The sequence below is a fragment of the Rhinolophus ferrumequinum genome, chromosome 4, assembly GCF_004115265.2.
Source record: "Rhinolophus ferrumequinum isolate MPI-CBG mRhiFer1 chromosome 4, mRhiFer1_v1.p, whole genome shotgun sequence".
Lineage (NCBI taxonomy): Eukaryota > Metazoa > Chordata > Mammalia > Chiroptera > Rhinolophidae > Rhinolophus > Rhinolophus ferrumequinum.
The window spans coordinates 72,374,717-72,396,649 of NC_046287.1; the positions used below are offsets into that span (position 1 = coordinate 72,374,717).

The 21,933-nt window shown below is 32.1% G+C and overlaps 1 protein-coding gene across 1 annotated transcript in view; it reads left to right on the forward strand.

The window, feature by feature from the left end:
* MICU3 (mitochondrial calcium uptake family member 3) overlaps positions 1 to 21,933 on the forward strand; it is a 79,439-nt gene that overhangs the window by 35,226 nt on the left and 22,280 nt on the right. The window contains exons 4-9 of the mRNA XM_033104675.1: positions 790 to 868; positions 4,378 to 4,425; positions 7,033 to 7,115; positions 9,741 to 9,812; positions 11,141 to 11,179; positions 20,781 to 20,876. Of these exons, the coding sequence (XP_032960566.1) occupies positions 790 to 868; positions 4,378 to 4,425; positions 7,033 to 7,115; positions 9,741 to 9,812; positions 11,141 to 11,179; positions 20,781 to 20,876 (417 nt within the window). The remainder of the gene's footprint in view (positions 1 to 789; positions 869 to 4,377; positions 4,426 to 7,032; positions 7,116 to 9,740; positions 9,813 to 11,140; positions 11,180 to 20,780; positions 20,877 to 21,933) is intronic.

The following is a 21,933-nucleotide window of genomic DNA, read 5'->3' on the forward strand; positions in this document are numbered from 1 at the left end:
CACATTTAACCAAATCATAATTTTCACTTATTTTTAACACAGCATGCACAATACATTCAAAATTGTTATAGTATCCGAGCAGTGATTCAAATATTTAAAATTATCCAAAATAGTTCCCCCCTCCCAACTGTGATACTTTGATTAAAAAAGAAACTGACTAATCAGTAATTGAAGTCTGTGTTCTTTACTAAATGTTCAAGTTGAAATTAGGAAAAAAGAAAAAAAACATTGAAACAGTGTCCACAATAACTCCATACCCCTGTCCTCCCACTTCATCTCATGTCATCATTCTTTGAGTCACTATTAAAATACTTTTCATTCCTTCCCAATACAATCTTTTGTCCATTTACTTCTTCTACCACAAAGGCCCCTAAATCCAAGAGGGTTACAGAGAATGGACAGTGTGTGAAGCGAGGTAATCATCTCCGACCTTAATTAGGAAATCTTTCATGAAACTGTCCTTTTCTAACTGACTCCAGAACTTAAATTCAGTTTTATCTTAATTTAAACATCATATATATGTTATTCCAATTATAAAATTTATCTGAAATTTTTGGTAGTCTAATTGAATTTCATGTAGCATCTTTATCACTTATTTTATGTTTGGACTATGAGCAAATATTGGATTTTGTGGTTGAATGAACCACAGGTATAGAATAGGATAAAAATAGCCATGTCTCTGGTCCTCTGAGTGGAGAATTTTTTTTGCGTAAGCATTTAAATATTTTTGATCTATTTTATAAGCACCGGTTTACCTATCAATCAGTATCTTGGTATCTTATGTCATAGGAGTTAAATCAAATACTCTCAGAAACACCACCAGTTTGGAAAGGATCATCAAAGCTCTTTCGAAATCTTAAAGAAAGAGGTAAGTTAACATGAATACTTACGCATTTTAATATTGACGCAAATTACTTGTACTATTCATATATACATATTTTCCTCATACTTAAAAATAATTTTACAATGGTGTGTATGTGTGCATAGAGAAAAACACCAAAATATTGATAGTTTCTAGGTAATGGGATTAAGGGTGGTTGTTATTTTACTTTTTATATATATTATTTGTATATTCCAAATTTTTTACAACAAAGTGAACTTTTATACATAAAAACATTTTTAACCATATTGATAACCATAGGCTATATTTACCCACAGAAAACATTTTTCAAAAACATTGATCTCAAATGTCCATTTTATTTCTAGAGAATTCCAGCTTTAATTTAATCAATATGAAAACTTATCGAATATGTCTTTGGCTGCTCAATTTGAACATGTATCTTTTAAAAATAATGTTCACTGCAAAATTCACCTCTTTCAACTTACTCTAGTATCCATATCTATATACCTAACTTATTTCATTAATTCATAATTTCCTTGCAATCAAATTATATGACTCTTACTGCAATTTTCTTTTAGAGTGTACTTTTTGTACATATTTATAGCAAAAACTAATTAATAAAATCTTTAAGATTCATTTAATCTTAAAAAGGAATGTTTCTTTGAAGTATACTTTTTTATATTCTCAAGTATGAGAATAGACAGAATAAAAATACTGAATTACATAAAGTTACCTTTTTCTTTTTCATCCATTTTAACTGACATTGGTTTGAAAATACATTTGGCATGAAGACAAATACTTTCAAGGAGTAGTTATAATCCATACATCTTATCTAAGAAGAATTAGAAATTCAAATTGCTTCCACCTGGTTCTCGTGGAATCTGAAAGGAAGAAACACCTTATCTTTTGTTGTAGGCTTTTCATAACTAGGGTTTTAAAATCTTTGTGAAATCTGGGCCAACGGTATCTTTAAAGCTCTTAGAAATTTTTTCTTGGAAGTTGTCTTAAAGATTGCCATTCAAATTTTAGAGTGGGATGATAAGATCAGGAAAATTTAAAGCTCAGACAGATTAGGTAAATTGGTCAATTTAAAAAAATATTTCCTTAATACCTCTCATGGGAAATGCAAATTAGATCAAATATAATCTGAGAAAAAGAAATGTATGGCAGAAGGAAATTCTTTTTAGTTAAAGGGAGGGTTAAATCTGGAAGCCTTGGGTTTAGGTTTCTCCCAATCCTCCTTAAATTATATACATGTTTTTTTCCCGAGGGAGATGATCTTTTCAGTGTTATTCAGAACTATCTGCAGTAACGGACATGTTGTATTTCTGTATTGTCTCATATGGTAACCAGTAGCCTAATGTGGCTATTAAGTTCAGGACCTGAAATATTGAAACTATAACTGGGGAACTAATTTTTAAATTTTATTTAATTTTAATTATTTTAAATTTAAATAGCCACGTATAGCCAATGGCTACCCTGTAAGACAGTGCAGATCTGTCATTGTGATTGGCTTATCTAGGTAATCCATGTACCCAAAAAGTTTTAGAACCACTACGTTAGGTAAAGTAGAGAGTTGCAGAGAGCCCTTGCTTTTTTTATAACGGATTCGGTGGCAGAGGAATTTTAAAGCTAAATCTTTTCAGCTATTGAAGATTAATTTACAGATGAATTTTATCTGCTTAAAATATTACCTAGCAAGAAAATGTTATTTAATTTTACAAAAAATTAATTGGTATGCAACATTTATGAAAACATTGTCTTAGTTATAACAGCCAACTGTAGCATATCATAATATAGGAACTAAGTAGTGTAATGCTTTTAAAGGACTGCGCTTAGAATTTTTTAAAATTGAATTTTCAAAAGAAACCTAGTTAGCATCTTGGCATCCTTTTTTTCTAAAGATTGCAACATAACTCTATGCTTAGCATTTATTGTTGTTTTATTTTTAACCCCAAGTGGCCTTAACAGAAATTAAAGAGTTAGTTTAATAGTTTTACATATTTTTTTGGAAAGCTTTAAGAATCCACAGTGTGTGTATATTTAGTATAGTATTTTCTCTTTTCCTTAACCATTTTTACTGATTATATCATGTGTTACTTTGTCTCCTTCCCTGTGAATTACACAACTTCAAAAACCATTTAGTCCTACAGACAAGTGCCTACCATGATAATTATGATCATGTTAAGTAATTATGTTAAGTAATCCTTCAGTGAACAAAATCTTGAGTTAATTATCAAATAAAAGATGTGTAGCAGTTATTAAACTTTTTTCTACCAACCAACATCTCTTAGGTGTATTCCACCAAATCAATTAGAACAACAGTCAGTAAAATGGGGTTGTGGAAACAGAGAGCCTATTCCTCATCCAATTTCCCTTTTTTCTTCCTGCATTTATGCTTTCTTTTTTTTTTTCTTTTTTCTTTTTTTTTTTTTTGAGGGATCCCTATGGAATCTAAGTATTGTATCTTTATATACATTGACCGTTCCAGAATCTTTCTCCCATAACATTCATGGCAATCAACCAGAACTATGTCTATAGGTCACAATATTCTAGTATAAACAAAAGAAGGGAATGCTTTCAGGGCCTCCTACCTTGTTCCCTTCTGACAAACTGCCTGACAGTGACTCCTCTTTGTTCTGTAACAAAGAGGGTAGCCTCAAAGAGCATCAGGTAAAATGGAGGTTTAAAGTTCACAATCTGATTATGTAAGGATTTTTTATGCCCTCGTCCCAAATATCAGGACTATCTGATGTCTGGATAATTGTTATTGGCTTATTTCTGATTTTAGTTTTCTCAGGATCCACTTGGCAAGTCAATTACAGTATTAATTCTAATTTGGTATATTATAGCCCCAAAACAAGAATTTGAATGACAGAATGTATATTTTTATTTACTTCAAACTCCTTTTAAAGTTTGTAATTCTGGGGTGACAGAAATCTCAGGTTGCAATATACAGAAAGTATAAGCCATTCAATCCAATTAAAATAAAATCTTCTTAGATTACATTTAAGAAGCATTAAATTCATCATAATAATAATGACTTGAAAGCAGAAAAGGGATAACTGTAGAATTTTGTTTTTTTAATGTAATACAAAAATTAAAATTCTAAGCACGAATATCTAAATGTTTTATTCAAGTATTACTAAGAGGTAATTAAGTACTTTACAGTGTTAACCATTTCCAACTTTTTTATTTTGTTAGATTTGTGTACTGAAAACTAGCAACAAGTTTAAAAGTTACAGCCATAAGTAAACATTATAATGTTGATATTTTTTTGCCACTATCTCTGGAATCATTAACGGAAATTTTATATGGGTTTCTACAAAAACGTGAAACAAAGTAAAATTAATTTTGTTGCTTCTTTTGCTATCATTTATGATAACAGTTTAGTGTCATTTAAAACAATACTTAACATATTCTTTAAAACTAAGTCCTTTATTAATATTACTTATTACTGTTATAAGAATAATATTTTACTTGATAAGAAGAAAAAGTAATATATATGGCATAACTAACACATTTTTTTCTTCTAGGTGTGATTTCTTACACAGAATATCTTTTTCTTTTATGTATTTTAACAAGTAAGTGTTCTCAATAAATATATTCTGGATGCAAGTTTCTTTTTTAATCTTGGAAAACAAGTCATTCTTAAATTCTCTTACTATTGAAAATCACTTTAGATCAATCTATGCAGTTTTGTCTAAATGCCCACGGAAAATGCTAAGCATGGCATAACAAGAGTTAAAACTGTAAATATTATGGCTTACAGTATAGTATAGTAGTAAAATGCTCATAAATTGTCAATTTAATGTCATTTATCAATCCCTGTGGTTTAATCTACATGAGAGGCTAAAGTTCAGGAAATGGAATGATTTGTTAATTTCCTGCTCTATTCATTCAAATCACATTCTCAATAAGACTAGTGTGAAAGAAGGAGGCTTTTAACTAGTGAGTCTATGAGAATACCTAGACTTTAGGATCATGCATCCTAAAACAGCTTTGTGATTCTCTTCCTTTCATATGTAGTAGTTTTTATGAACTATATAAAGAGTTTACTAAGGTTTTCAATTAAATTGCATTGCGCGTAATGGTGGAACTTGCATGCTGTAGTTCACTGCACTCCAGCCACCTGACCTTTCTGTGCCTTTATTCCCACCTCAGGAAATTGTACTTTCTGCTCCCTCTGCATCAACAGCCTCATGATAATAAACATCATTCAGCTTTCCTTTGAAATGAGAATTCTTAGAGAATCATTACGTGATCATCCTCCCTAATTTAGCTCCCTCTCCCATCTCTCTCTCTTCATCTCTCCACAATGTTTTATTTTCTTCATAGCACTTAAATTATTTGAAAGTATTGGTTTATTGGTTTACGTGTTCTTGTCTGTCTCACCACACTTGAATGCAAGGCCCATGATGGTAAAGATTTTATCTTTTTTGTCCATTTCTGTATTAAGAATGGTCTCTGACACATGGTAGCCTCTCCAAACATAGTTGGTGAATGAATGAAAAAAGGAATGGATGAAAATACCCTTAGTGGAATTTCCATTTGTGGAGATTTGTGGAGATGTAGGGAAACAAAAACTGTGATGATTTGAGTCCAATCAATGATAAACGCTACCATGAAAATCAGTGGAGTGGTTGCCAAAGAGTGCCTCAGAGACTTGTTAAAAGTTACCGTGTTAGTTACCGTGTTAGTTAGAACAACTTTGGATGCAAAATTACAAGTTATAAGTATCTAAACCAGCAGAGTGATAGGTTAGAGTAAAATAGAACTGGTTAAGAAAGCCACTTGTTCAGACAGGACAGGGTATGATTTAAGGGTGTTGGAAAAAACACATATAGTGGGTTTTGCTTGCTATGGAAAAGTTAGAATCTTTGGATGCTGTGAATCTTCTTTTGGAACCATCTTAGAAACTTCTGTGAGCTTGAATTTTAAAATTATGTATGTGTTTAGATTAAAACCAAGAAAAATGTGAATAGAGGGCTGACAGGAAGTGAGTTAGATAATCTGTTACCTGTCTATGGGTTTCTCTTTACTTTTTATTATTTTAACTTTATTTTTCCTTCCAAACGAGGCTTGTAAGGACTTCCTTTCTATGTGTATTTTCAAGATCTTTTTAAAGCTTAAAACTTGATTATCAAAAATGGTATAATTTTTTGTTTCTTTCTCAAGTGAATAATAATGATAGTAAGTTTAGATTCCTAAAATACACACAAGAGATGAACTTGCATAAAAGACTGGCTTCTGTTTCCTCTATTTTCAGAGACAGCTGTTACTGGTTAATAAAGTATGTCTGTATGCTTCTCTTTTGCAAGGTTAAGACTTCCAGTTAGTAGCAAGTGTATCTGTGGGAGGTCCCATTTTTAATGTTTTGTCAGTCATCTCAAAAGAGTAGGTCAAATGTTTTGGGGGAAAAAAAATCATGTACACTGAGCTCCTCTTTGAAGGACACGTTCAAGTTTTCTTCTCTCCAGATTTTCTTTTTTATGCTTTAGAAGTGAAAAGAGGAAAGGGATTGAACCTCATTCTGGAGTTCATAAATTAAAGCAGTTCATAGGGTTTGAAAGTTTGTCTTTCTCAGAAAAGCAATACTTTCTTGTATTCTGGGGGAAATTGGGAATTAATTATTCAAGCTTTTATTTTATATTTCTGTTTTTGAAGCCTCTAGAAGTTTAAACTCAAATATGTAATCTCTCATGCTTGACATTTATTTTCATAGGTCATTTCCATTATAATTTTCTCAAAAATTTGGACTGGTCCATTGTGTCGTATTTTTTTTTCCTTCTGTTCTTAGTAGTTGAACATACTGAAAATATTTCATATGTGATGAGCTGATACGTTCCTTTTAAAGAAACTGACAGACTTTGGATAAGGAAAAGAAATATTTATTTTTGGAAGGAAGGTAGTGAAATTTTACCTTCAGTGCTATGCAACAAGTATCACACAAGTACTTTTGAAGTGTATTATCAATTCTGTTTCTAAGTGAGCTAATATATGAAGCAGCAATATGTGTACTTATATACAACTTTTATTACATTTAACTAATAGTAACATATTCCTTTTAATTTCTTTGTTAAAGAAAGCATTTCTGTATAGACTATGAATAACTGTTTATAGCTAATACGGATTTTGTTCTTTAAAAACATTTTCACACTGCACAAATACTTTTCTTTTTTTTCTGGCAGAGCCACATGCAGGCTTTAGAATAGCTTTCAACATGTTTGACACGGATGGCAATGAGATGGTGGATAAAAAGGAGTTTTTGGTGGTATGTATATTCTATGCTGCATTTTTATCAATAATTAAATATTGCATATATTTTTATATTTTTACATATTTTGAGTATTTTTGTAGAAGAAACTGAAAATTTTACGCTTTCACCTTAATTTAATAAATAAGTATATTCTTACATACTTTGAATAATCTTTACATTGTAAGAATATAAATTATATTCAGTATATAAAGATGATTTTAGTCATTTGCACATTTTCTGGAAGTTTAACGTGTCACAAATTTTATATTGGGTGGATAACATGCAATCCTGCCCCGTTAATAGTCCGTCTCCATCATTTCAGCCACCTAATCACAACTCAGCCACAGGAACTTCCCTTCCTTCTCATTATAGAATTTATGATTTTTGTTCCAACTTTTTTCTTTCACTCATTACTGCCTTGTATTCCAGTCTTGTTCCCATTTTTCTATTCCCATCTGTCTTTGACCAAAGGCTGATCTAAAGTGGGAGTAGTAAGACTGCTCTTAGGTATTTGCCTTTCCATCTTTTTCACCTGACTGGTCCAGTGTTGGTACTGGTCTGGCCACTTCATCAGCTGATCATTCATCATACCATGAGCCCACCTTTCAGAATGTTTCTATTTCTTTTTACCCGTGTAACCTGCATCTACTTCTGAAGCAAAAGACCTATTCTGTTTTTTTCCTCCAAAATAGAGATTAACATTAGTTTATTTCTTCTATTAACAAGATCTAATCTTAGCATTTATGTTCAACTCTTTATTCATGTATACTCTCCTAGTAAAGAGAGAAAGGAAAGATGACCTAAGTAGCCATTTTGTTTTCTATTTTTCCTTTGTAGCAAGCCATTAAAAATCCCTCAGAAAACCTCTTCAACAATTGAGTATTTTTTTCAGAGACTAGAACATGGAAGAGAAACTATGAAATCATTATTTTCCATGGTATGAAAGAGAAGAGATAAAAATCCTTGTCAAAAGCTAATTAGTAGTCATTCAAAAGGAAGCAAGCAGAGTAATTACTGGTATCTATTGAAAGGCCTAATCTCATACCCATGTAGCCCTTAGCTGCGTACGGTACCTGGGCCAAGCCATTGGAGCTGGAACAATGAAGGACCCCTCATTCTAGTGACTTTCAGAATGGTAGAGGGTGAGAGTTTTCAGTTCACTGGAATGACAGAAGTATGTTCCTCACGTCCTAAAGTGGACAGATGTAATTTAACAGTTTTGTTTTGGTAGTGCACTCCTCTCCTGTATTTTACGACTCTCATAATGGTCCTAGTAAGATAAATGATTTTCAGTAAACTTTCTATGGCAACACTGCCAAGTTCCACCCCACTGGTTTAAAGACTGACTTTCGGAAGGAACTCACTCAACTTTTGGAAGTTGCCTGTAAAGATGTCTTTTGGAATACTGTCCATTTGTGGAGCTCGGACACTGTTATAAAAGCTGCCCTTGCTTTAAAGCAGTGGTTTACTCTTTGCGGTGGCTGTACTGCTGCCTCATGTGATGTTTTTTGTTTGTTTGTTGTTTGTTTGTAAATAGCAAAGAGTTCCTGAAAGCAAAAGGAGGAGTTCTGCTGAGTTATTTGTAGAGTTCTAAAATCTATGCTTCTCATGCCTGTTTATAAGTGATTATTAAAAACCTTTGCTAAAAAAAACTCTGTTCACTAAGAAAAATTGGAAATAAATTTATGTGTTAATAAATCATTTATATTTTATACTGTATTTTTAATTGTTATTGCTCATTTTGGGAGGTAATAGCATTTTATTTGACTTTCAATTATTGCCATACAAAACGAAATGAAGAGTTGACATAGCTGTTCATATTACACAATGACCTCGCCAGAAAACTTAATAGAGGTAGAATTAGGTTTCTATTTGTAAAGTAGGATTTTAAAGAAGGAATAATACCATTTATAATAATAGCTAACATTTACTGAGAAGTTACTATATAACAGACAGTATGTTACATAATTACTTGTAATATTTACTCTGCACAACATTCTTATAAGACCTGTCTATTATGCCTCAATAAAGCTGGAAGAAAAAAAAATTTCCTATAAGGTAAGGCATTATCTCCATGTTCCTGATATGGAAAACAAGCCTTAAATAATTGGAGTAACTTGCTCAAGGGGCTATATGTGCAGAATTCATGTTCCCACCACAATGCTCAGTTACCTGAAAAAGACCTTAGAGGTCATCTGGCCCATCCTCATTTCATTTATGAGCAAATTGGAGCCAAGAGAGGGTTGAGTGACCACTTCACCACCATAAAATTCATTTGTGACTAAAGATGGGCTCGAACCCAGAGACCCTGAATTCTATTCCAGTGACTTTATTCCTCAGTGGGCTTCATCCCTTTCTATGTGTGTGTCATCGGGTCCATGGCTTTGTGTCTTAGAGATAAAGTAAAACTGTAATTTTGCACATTTAACTTAACCAGGGGTTGCTAATAACAAAGGATGTATTTTCTTTTTCTCAGAAAGAAAATTGGTATCAGAAAATATATCTACAGTAGTTTTAATGTCATTCATGGATGACGCTGTTTTCTTTGTTTTTTGAACATACGTAGGCTAGCATAGCGCAGTAGATATGTACCCAGAAATTCATGTTTGATATTTGATTCTTGATTGGTTTCATTTTCAGCTTCAAGAGATATTCAGGAAAAAGAATGAAAAGAGGGAAACTAAAGGAGATGAAGAAAAGCGTGCAATGCTGGTAAGAATAATTTATAGTAGTTTCAGGTGGGTTTTCTAGGTAAGAATTACTTTATTCATGTTGAAAAACAGTGAACAAAGTCTGTAACTTTGGAGCTGTCCCTTGAAAGCTTTCTAAAGTTCTTATGTAGAAAAATTGCTTCAGTATTTATATGCATCAATATCAATATTTATATCAAATATTGATATTAAACATCTGTGTCCATATTACATTCATTAAATCATTTTTATTCATATTGTTGTTACCCATGAGATTTGAAGGGTATGTCATATAATAGATTGATGCAGATCATTATGCATGTAAAAATTTAAAGGTGAATTGTAATTACACGTGTGAGTGAATTTAATAGTACTGTAACAATATGAATGTTGAAGCAAAAACAAGGAAATAATATGTATTTTTGCATTCTTAGAAATATAGATTATAGAGTCTTCTTCTGGGATAGTGATGTTTTCATCTAACCTCGTTGTGCCTCAGTTTCTTCATTTGTACATGGGAATAATAGGAGTAATGACCACATGTGATTGATACGGGCTTAAATGAGCCAAACACGTAGTCACTTAACAGTACGTGAAATATAATAAACATTGAAAAAGTTTAGCTAATTGTAAAACCTAAAGTTCTTTTTCAATTAATAGAACCACATAGCTACTTTGAATTGAATATTTACATCAAAATTAAATCAAAACTAAATTTTAAAAATTTACATACCAAAATAAAACTGTGCTTCAGAAGGAAAGAGGGAAATGAACATAACATTTCTTGTAACATTTATGTGCTGAGCTCTCTGCTATAGCCACTATAAATGTTACTCCCATTTAGTCCTCATTACGTTTCTCCCAGGTAAGTATCAGACCTATTTATAGAAGAGAAAATCTTAGATTCATTCACTTGCCTGTGGTGATGGCACTAATAATAGGAGAACAAGATTCCCCCGCAGGTCTCTCATACCATTTCCACTGCCATGCTGCTACATGTAGATTTTCCCCCTATCCCATATAGAATTGCTGAAGCATCTCTAAATAAAATGGCATACTTCGGAGGAGCATATTATTTGAAGCAATAGTTCTATCAGAAAGTTATAATGAAAATGGTTGAAATGAGCACAGATTCACTTAATGTTTAATTATGAGACTTTTAAAACTTTGCAGCTTATCTTTAACATTTATCCCACTTGTATTGTGTGTGTGTGCTCTATATAGAATGTAACATAATGATTTGCCCTTCCTAATTGATGATTTTGTCTTCTTTTTCTTTTTTTTCTTTTGCGATACTTGGGTTCATTCTGAAATGTGACACTTCATTTGACCCTTTGTGCTCTATGTCAGCGTGTTCAACTTTATGGATACCATTCACCTACTAATAGTGTATGTACAATACTTTAAATGTTCTTTATGTAAATAACCCTCCCCTGTTGTACTTGATAATGTTACTTCGTAATATAATGCTGTATCTGCTATTGAAAATGGTTAGGAATTTATTGAATATAATAAGGTGCAACAAGACAGAATTTTGTATTTCCTTCCTAGATTTTTGAGACAACTAAAATTTACAGAGCAATTGTATATCTTTAAATTCAGATTGAAATAAGGAAAAGATGAGTGAACAACAACCAAACACTCTTGTAGAACAATTGAAATTTTATATTTTCAGCAGTATTGGAAAAGTTAAATATAAATCATGGAGCAGATTTTCAGGCTATGCTCCTGCAGAACTCAGATATTTTAAGAACTAGATCTACCCATCTGATACTTTCTTTTCTCAATTCTAGTGAAGAGGTATATTAATGGATAGTCTTCTTAGTTTTCAGTATTTCTACCCAGTTTTTTCTAAAACCTTGATGCCTGGCACTGCTTATGGTCTATACAAAAGTCTGGTGTAAGATGACATTTGGTATGTTTAATATATCAATGTATCGTGTTATTTCTCAAAGAGGATTATGATTTGCAGACTCTTCTTTTCCTGAAAAAGTTGAGAGTTCCTGCAAATAATCTTCCAAATGTACTCTCTTCATGCTAAAGCTTTCTTTTTCTTTGCTTTCTCCGGGAAAGTTGGAGCTTGTTCGTTATCCCGGCTATTAAACAACTAAGAATAGGCCATGACTCCATTGGAATGTACTCGTAAACATGCACAGTTCATTTAATTTCTCCAAGGTTAGAAGGATCCCTCAAATTATACAAATTCTGCCCTTGAAATTCAAGGAAAGCCCTTGAATTCAGGGTGATTGATTCAGTATTATCCTACTGAAAGTGTTCCAGTACAGAACACTTCCTGTATCCAATACAGGAGCAGCACAGGAAGCAGCACAGCTTCCTGTATTGGATAATCCGAAGTCCAAACTATAAAACCTAATTCTGTTCTAGATTTGAACACATGCTGGGTGTCGATTCAGCCTAAGTAAACCTAAGATATCTTCTTGCCCAAGTCACAAGGACTGGACCTGGAATGGGTTGGAAAACAAGCCAAGTCCATGGGATCCATAGGATGGACTAATCGTTTTGATCCTTTACGAGATACTTTAAATTTTTCTACAATATTTACTACTGTTTCCCATTAAATAAAGTCTACCATTTTCTTCAAATTTTAAAAAGATTCCTCTGTTAATCATTTCAGAAATTTATAAGAATGTTCAAGATGAAAAATCTCATAAATTGTAATGCCATATGCCCTGTGAAACTTAATAAATGTTCATTCTTATGACTTCATTATTAATTTTGCTAATTTAATATGTCATTGTATGAGCTATTTTCCAACTGTGGCAATTTATATTTTTCCTTTAAACTCATAAATGATTTTCCAAAAAAATGAAGCAAACAAGGAAATTTTATTTAAAATTAGAAAACAATTCAGACAACCTGAAAATTTATATGAAATATCATTGATGTATGTTATTGCACAAACATATCAGTATAATATGCATTAACTGGCAATTATCTGCTAGTTCCTAGAGTTGTAGATCAACTGGAATGAAAAAGTATCTAATTTGAGTCCAGTTCATGGAGCTGAATATAACCTGAGATGCTGCCTTTAGGAAGAAGTTCTCAGGAAAGGCCAAGCCCCTCCTGACTTATACTGGAGAGATTTTGTGGCTTCTGTAGTAACCTGTTCCAACATTTAATCACTCCTACAGTAGGTTCTGCCGGTGTTCTGTCAAATTATTTCTTGTTACATTTCTTACTTTAGTATTCATGAAGATAGTTACCTGATAACCTTTTCTGTTACAAGCAATTCTGATTTTTTCCATATTTTTCGTAAAGCCAACTTTGATTATCTTACCACAGTAATGAAAAGAAATATAAAAAATTCAAAAGAATAAATAATGTAAAAGTCAATTATATTTGACTCTGGCATGCCTTATGTGACTTTTTAAAGTTTTATAAAGATTATCTTAGTTACCCTATTTCCACTGTAGTCAGAAAATGTACTAATTTTTATACTGTTTTTTGACATGTGTTGAGACTTGTTTTGTGGACTAAAACAATGTCAATATTCATAAATGATCTGTGTTTGAAAAGTTGTTTATTTTCCAACTTGGGATATAGATTATATTTCTAAGATAGAGAATACATATCTATCTATATATATATATATATATATATATTAGATCAAACATGATAATTATACGTTTTAAATCTATCATTACTAATGTTTTTGTCTGCTTGATCTGTCAATTAGTATGTTAAATTATACATTACAGTGATAGACTTGTCAATTTCTACTTGTAATTCTGTTATTTTTTTAATTTGTATATTTTGAAGCATCATTGGCTATATAAAAATATACTTATATTTTTAATGCATTGAATCTTCTGTTATATATTATCCCTAGATCTCTAGAAATGTTCTTGCCTTAAAATTTATTTTGTTGTTAGAATAAATATATTACCTTTATTTTTACTAAAATTTTGTGTTATTTTTCTATTTTATGTTTTTTTATTTTCTGTTTTTTCCATCTACTGATGATGAAGTGGTCCCTGATTTTTAAAATATATATTTTAGTTCAGAAATTTACTGCAGATAAAATGTAAATAAAGTAAGTAATAAAAGTTTAACCACCATATATATCAAAAATAACCATTGTCATACCATAAGAAGCCTCTTCTTATGTCTCTCCAATCATAATCCTTCCCTGTCTCCTAAATGGTAACTACAAGCATAACTTTTATGTAAATCACTTCTTTGCTTTACAATTTTACCACCTACTTATGAATCACAAGCAACATAGTTTTTCCTTATTTTGGTACTTCAGATAAATGAGATCATGTTATGAGGTTGTCTGTGTCTTGCTTCTTTGGCTGAACATTATGATTATTAATTCCGTTTGCATTGTTATATCTAATTCTAGTTTATTTGCTTTTATTGCTGTAAAGCAGCAGATCTCACACATTTTGGTCTCCAGACACCTTTACATTGTTGAAAATTATTGAGGACCCAAAAGAGCTTTTGCTTATGTTGGTTTTACCTATTTATGTTTACCATATTAGAAAAGAAAACCAAGAAATTAAAAAATATTTATTTTTTATATTTTTTATTTTTTATATTTATTTTTAAAGTTAAAAACTCACATGTTAACAGACATTTTTTTATAAAAAGTAACTTAAAAATGTAGTGAGGAGAGTGGTATTTTACATTCTTTGCAAATCTCTTGAATGTCTGGGGTAATAATGCACAGCAGGTGCCTCATAGATGCTTCTGCATTCAATCTGTTGCAGTGTGTTATTTTGGCAACACATCCGATCAGTCATTTCCCTTGGAGTGACAGGCACACTTGGCTCATTTTCAAAATAATGTCTGCCAAATACCAAAATCTGAACAACCATGGTTTCTCTATTTGTTGTTCTTTCAAGTAAAAATGATTGCTCATGAAAAAAGTGGCTACTTCACTTTGCAATACAAACCATCACACAAATGCTTTTTTTTTAAAGACAACTACATTACTTCAGTAGACAGGAGAAGTGCCTTGTGCATACTTCCAGTTTCATCCACCAAATATTAGAAAGATACGTGCTCAAAAGTCAGTATAACAAAATTATAAGTTTATTCTTCAGCTAGTACATTCTTAAGAAGTGAAGCTTTTTTTTTTTTTTTAATATGATTATATGGAACTAAAGAACGTAATGGCTTTGGTCTAAGGCTTCCAGCAGTTTTACCCACCATTGCTTTTGCTCCGTTATGCAACACAGTATCAAAGACAAATTAATGTCTTGAAGATGCTATTAAGAAGATATATCTGTTTTATATTATATCCAGCTTTTTTTAGTTATTCCAAAAGAGAAGATTGGTGGTATTTACTAGTCTTTTGTTAAAAGAAGACTAGTACATATTTTTCAACCTCTCTTTTTCTTTATATCTTTAGGTGTCTCTTTTTTATAAGCATATTATGCATATTTGTTTTTGTTTCTATTTATCTGGGTTGATAATATTGCTTTTTAATTGGAAAATTAAGTCAATTTACATGAATGCGATTACTTATTTACTTGGATTTATTTTACCCATTCTATATGCTTCTTTCCTACTTCTTCTGAATTAACTGAAGATTATTTTTCCTCTTTATTTTCCTCTATATTAGTTTAAAAGACATTCATTATATTTCTATTCTCTATGTAGTTATTCTTGGAAATTTTAATAAGTATACTTAAAATAATAAAATCTTAAATTAGGCCATATCTTTACTCTCTTTCTTAAAAATAGAGTCTTAAAGTGCTTTACTCGTAATATCTTTCATTCCCTTCCTGGCATGAGTACTTGAAATTGCACAATGTTTATCTTTTTCTTTTTTTTAATCCACAAATTAGGCTTCTTAAATATATACCATCAGTGTTTATTTAGAATTACTTATATATTTGCCATTCTTTACTCACTAATTCCCTCTTTAGTCTCAACCTTTCCTAAATCTCATAAGGTTATACTCACAAAGTATATACTCAAGTGAGTGTCTGCTGGTAAATCTTTTTAAAAACCCTCTTTTTGGAAATGTCTTTATTTTGCCCTTATTTCCCCCCAGTTTTATTGAGCTGTGATTGACATATAACATGGTATTAGTTTAAGGTGTACAACATAACTTCATATATGTATATATTGTAAAATGATCACCACAGTAAGTTTAGTTAACATCCATCACCTCACATAGTTACACATATTTTTTCTTGTGATGAGAACTTTTAAGATCTACTCTCTTAGCGACTTCTAATATACAACACAGTATCGTTAACAATAGTCACCATGCTGTACATTGCATCCCCAGGACTTATTTATCTTATAACTGGAAGTTGGTACCTTTTAACCATCTTTACCCATTTCCCCACTCCCACCACCGCACCACCCCCACCTGCCTCTGACAATCACCAGTCTGTTATGATTCTATGAATTTGGGTTTTTAAATTTTTATTACTTTTAAGAATTGAGATATAATTGACATATACTAGTTTCAAGTGTACAACATAGTGATTCAATATATGCGTATATGTCCTTATTTTGAAAGATAGTTTTATTAGATATACTATTGTATGTTGACATTTATTCTCAGCAAATTATATCATTCCAGTCCTCTGGTTTCCATTGCTGAAGTTGAAAAGTCAGCTGAGTCTAATTATTCTTTTGTAGCTAATCTTTCTGCTACTTTTAAGATTCTGTTTGCCTTTGGTATTCTACAGTTTTACTGTAGTATGTCTTTTTTTGCTCTTATCATGAAATTTATTAGCTTCTCAAATAATATGATTATTTTCTTTCATTAATTCCTGAATATTTATTGCCAGTACCTCTGAATATTGTTTCTTCCCATTTTCTCTATTATTACTTTCATAAATATTCATGCTCTCTTCTATGTCTCTAAACTTCTCTTTAATAATTTGCCATACTTTTATCTTTTCACGTTGTATTCTGTATAATTTATTCATATTGTCTGATTCACTAACTCTCTCTCTAGCTATATTTAATATGATATGAAATTTTGGTGGTTCCATTTTTTTTATTTCTAGAAGTTTTATTTGTTTGTTTTTTTCTAATCAGCCTAATAATTATTGGTTGTCCGTTTTTCCTGAAAATTCTTTCAAATACAGCTTCATATTCTTTAAACTTAACAAACTTATTTTTGTATTGCATATCTAATAATTTGAATATCTGAAGTCTACATGTCTGGTTCTATTGTTTGTTGTTTTTGCTGCTTCTCACCTATGGTTGTTTATGTTCTTTTGTGTTTAGTAATTTTATATTGTGAGCATATATTGGTTGCAATGCATCTGTGTGGATTATTTAAAAACTGGTTTAAGGGTGTGTTTTTCCTGGAATGTGTGTGTGTGTGTGTGTGTGTGTGTGTGTGTGTGTGTGTCTGTAACACACTGGCAGGAACTGCAGTCCCATGAAATTTTAAATTATATTCTCAGATTATAATATTTCAGGCCACAGTTGTCATAGTGTCACAGATTATAAAGATAGAGTTTTCTTTTATTTCTTTGTTTTTATTTTTCTCTGTGTATTTTTAGATATCACTAACAGTAACGACAGTTTGCTATCTGATTCTCTGGACTGCTGTTGTTTTTTGTTTTTGTTTTTCTCCATAGTTTGCCTTCTCTCTAAGCATAACATTTCTCACACCCTAACTGTGTATAGGACATGTGCATTTCTGGACATGGACAACTTTAGGGAGCTATTATTCTGTTTACCACAGCAATATATTCCCATTTCTAAATCAGTCCTCTTTTTTCCTAACTTCCTTTTTTCTTCCTTCCTTCCATCTTTACTTTCTCCCTTCTTTTATTTCCATCCTTTCTTCCTTCTTTCCTTCTGTCTTTGTCCATTTGGGCTGCTGTAACAAAAATACCATAAGCTGGGTAGCTTAGAAAGAACAAATATTGCTCACAGTGCTGGAAGCTGGGAAGTCCAAGATCATGGAGCCAGCAAATTCAGTGTGGTGGCTGATGAGGGCCTACCTCCTGGCTCACAGAGGGCATCTTCTTGCTGTGTCCTCACATGGTACAAGGGGGCAAGGGAGCTTTCTTGAGCCTCTTTTATAAGAGCACTAATTCCATTCCTGAAAGCTCTGCACTCATGACATAATCACCTCTCCAAGGCCCCACCTCCTCCTAATACCATCACCTTGGCAGTTAGAATATCTGCATAGGAATTTTTCAGACCATAGCTCACTCCCTTCCTTCCTTCCTTCCTTCCTCCCTTCCTTCCTCCCTTCCTGCCTTCCTTCCTTCCTTCCTATTGTAAGTATCATGGAATGTCTTGAATAGGATTCTACTTTGGGTCAGCCAAACGTGCAATAGGGAATACTTGACCAAAACTTCAAAGTTTAGGGAAGTTCTAAGATTAACAGACTAAACTTAAGCTAAAAATATATCAGACTTATAGGAGACAGTACATTCGGGACATCATTTTGCCTGTGCCACCTATTTTAAAGTCCTTCTGGACCATCTCTTCTTTTACCTCTTTAAATGAAGGTCTCCACCTGATTTATACTCTGATGAGGAGGCTTAAAGCTCATATGGTAGTCAAGGACACGAAGAAGTATTCAAGAAGTCTTCGCAAATTTTCTTACTATTTATATACAAAACATTCTAATACCTGTTTCATAACCATCACAGTGCTCAGTTATATTTGGGCATTTTCCCCTATCAGTCTTTCCTTAGCCTGTATGCATATGTTGTGTTTTTGTATTTGCTTTGCATTTCTTGCTATTGCAGTCTATTCTGATTTTTATGGCCACCTTACGTTTATTTTAAATATCCTATTTTTCTGATGTTAAAGTTTTCTACTAGCTTTGCATGTTATGAAAATTTACTCTTAATTTCATCATCCCAAGTCATTATTAAAAATTAAATATTTGCTCCTTAGCAGTTACTCATATAGGAATCTACGACATTGCCAGGAAAATCTCTGATATATTGGCTATTTTTTCCTGTTAATTATGTATCACGTATTTATTTAACACAAGGCATGACATAGTTACTGTGAGGATATGTCCTTCTCTCAGAAAAATTGTAATTTAAAAGACTGTATAAGATAAAACAAAAACAAATATAGCCACTTGCAGGAATTCATTTATTTATCCTATCACAATTCCATCTTTGCAGCTAAATAAAGAGTGGGATAACTTTCTTTAGGGGGGACTAGTAAGTTGTTATGTTCTAAATAAGACTTTTTTATTTAAAAAGTTGTATATTATCGTGATAAATATACATTCTTAAAATATTTTCAAGTATAGGTGAGTAAAAAGAAGAAAAAAAACATTCTAATGCCACCATTCAAAGATAATCAGTATGTTTGAGCATACTTACCTCTTTTCTATGTTCAAAAAATACATTTTTTCTGTAGAGATCTATGTCAATATAGTTTGTCAAACTAATTTTATCCCTTAGTATGTTGTAAATATTTTTCTAATGTCATCAATGTGTGTGTGTGTGTGTGTGTGTGTGTATGTGTGAGAGAGAGAGAGAGAGAGAGAGAGAGAAATAGAAAGATTAGAGAGAGATGGTGACCAGTGTTTGGAAGTAGGCAGGAGGCATGGCTTCACATACAAATCATTGTCGTTACCCTCCTAATACTAGAATAGTAAGCCTTATTTTCTAGTTTGATAGGTTTGATAATTCCTTTCCTTGTCATATACTAACTTTCTAAATTATAATTTAAAAATATATCCACATTCGAAATATTTACATAATATTTGCAGAGTAAGTATTTATAATCTAGCTACCATTTATTGAGGTTCTACCATTCCTGTATAAAAGAAAATGAACTTTATTCTATACTCAGCTCATTTTACTTATTTAGTTTATAACTGTTTAGTCAAAGCTTACTTAATTACTAAAGGAAGTGATGAGCAGATTCTCTGTCATATTGCTACATTTACATTTATGATATTAAATATGTCTATGTCATACAAGTGGTTCCTGCTAAATTACTATATTATTGACTTTTTAAAAAGATTTTATTAAAATATGGGCATTAGGCAGAATTTTCTAATTAATAATGAATTTAAGAATCTTTAAAATAATTCTCAAATGCATTATAATTTTATTAGTGGCATTGGACTTTTAAAAAATTAACACACACACAGAAATAAAAGTTCTCTCATCATCAGCCACTCATTGCTAAGTATATTATGCAGTGTTTTCTTCTCACGTTAACCATAAGAACACCAAGCCCGAGAACCTATGAAATCTTCCCTGATAAATCCTGACAGAAACTGCATTTACTTATTTTTGTTTATAGAGACCCAACTCTTTATAAACTTGTAAGTTTATAGACTATCTATAAACTCTTAAGTTTGTAGTTCTATGTTTTCATATCAAGATTACACTACACTTCTTAATCTTGATACCACATTTTTCAGACTAGCCAATACTGAGATTAAAACTAGTGTGCTGTCAGGTAATAGATTAGAAATACCTTATCTATTCACAATGGACACACCTGTTGAATCCCCGAGGAGTAGTTTTGAGTGACTTAAACTGGCATGTTTCTTTTTGACAAGTTTTGGATTAATTTAAATTTTCTTTCTCTAGTGTGGCTATAATCATTTTGATTCTTGGATGCACTAACACAATGTATGCTAGCCAACAATAATTCATTTTTAAATTAAGCAGGATTTTTTAGGTTGCTACAAAATCACCAAAATCTTCTACAAATGAATTCACATAAGGTGTGAATAGAATTTTTATTTCACACATTCTTAGAAGTTACGCATGTTTCAGTAGAATGCCATGGGGGAGGGGGTGAAGACTATGCTTCTCTTTGACAAAGCCACATTGTACTTAGAAATAGTGGTTATATACCATTACACCTTTGAAAATACCCTGGGTTTACCAGCAATGTAATATAATACTGTTGTGTGCGGCAGAAAACAAAAAAGGTAAGCTAATGTGTTTTCTTTTCAAGGTTGGCTAGAAGAGATTTAAAGTGTATAAATTATCATTCTTTGTGACTATTCTTTAGATTTCAGTTGTGCTTCTTAAAACTTCTACAGGTACTTAAAACAGATGCTGAGGAACTTGTCTCCAGAAGCTATTGGGATACACTGAGACGTAATACAAGCCAAGCACTCTTTTCAGACCTCGCAGAGGTATAATTAAACCTCAACCAGGTCATTGTACTATTTGCCATATTGTTAATCTAGTCCTCATTTCATTTGAGAGTCATAATGATGAAACCAAAAATATATTTTATAGTTTTCCTTTTAATCCAGTAAAGTAATAATTTCTATATATAAATGGTGTATTTGAATGTGTCAACTGCGCTGGCAGGGGCTGCAGGGTTACCTATAATAGTCTATATAAAATCAACTTGCTTATTGTAGAAAGCACGCCTTTCCAAGTTAATTAAAAGGAAAGATTGTTATTTTTTACTTAAAGATCACTTTCAGAAAATTTGAAAATACTGTTTTAGTATACAGTTTCACTGACTTTTTTAACCTTACAATTTTCAGTGATACATGAAATGCTGAAACTTTTAACTTGGTAAAAGGTAGCTAATGCTTTACAGTTATGGTAGATTTAAACCATTACATTTCCTAATATTAATGGTGAGTCGCTTACCAAGAGTGGGGTATGGAGCAGTATCCTTTTCAAGGAAGGGAGGAACATTTCATCTTGACATTGTTTAGAATTGCCAGTGCATAACTGAGGACACTGGCCTTTAAGGTCTCCACAGTAAGCCACCGTGGCCTAGCTTCAATTTAAGTCATGTCACTTGTTTCTCCCCATCCACTTTTTAGCCTCCAACCTGTCTTTAATCTCATTTAACTCGGCTAGAAATTCTCACAATAAGACACAATCTGCTAATTAGATGTTGAATTTAATTTAAATCTTGGGAGGTTTAATATCAGAAGACAAGTCAGTTCTCACACTCAAAGTTTATATCATATGATTATAAGACCTTTTGAACATGTTTATCACTCTGTCGGAGGTGTGCTGGAGCTGGCTTTTATAGCTTCCCAGAGCTAGTTCTGCACATCTATTCTCAACTCATCATTCTGTAACATCCCGTTGGTACCTTGGAAGTGGCTATGATAGGAGTGTTAATACCACAGAAATTGGCAAACACTACAGATCAGGCTATTCCCCTCCCTCCCACCCTCCCACCTCCCACCCCCGATTGCCAGTTCACTAGCACACCATTGG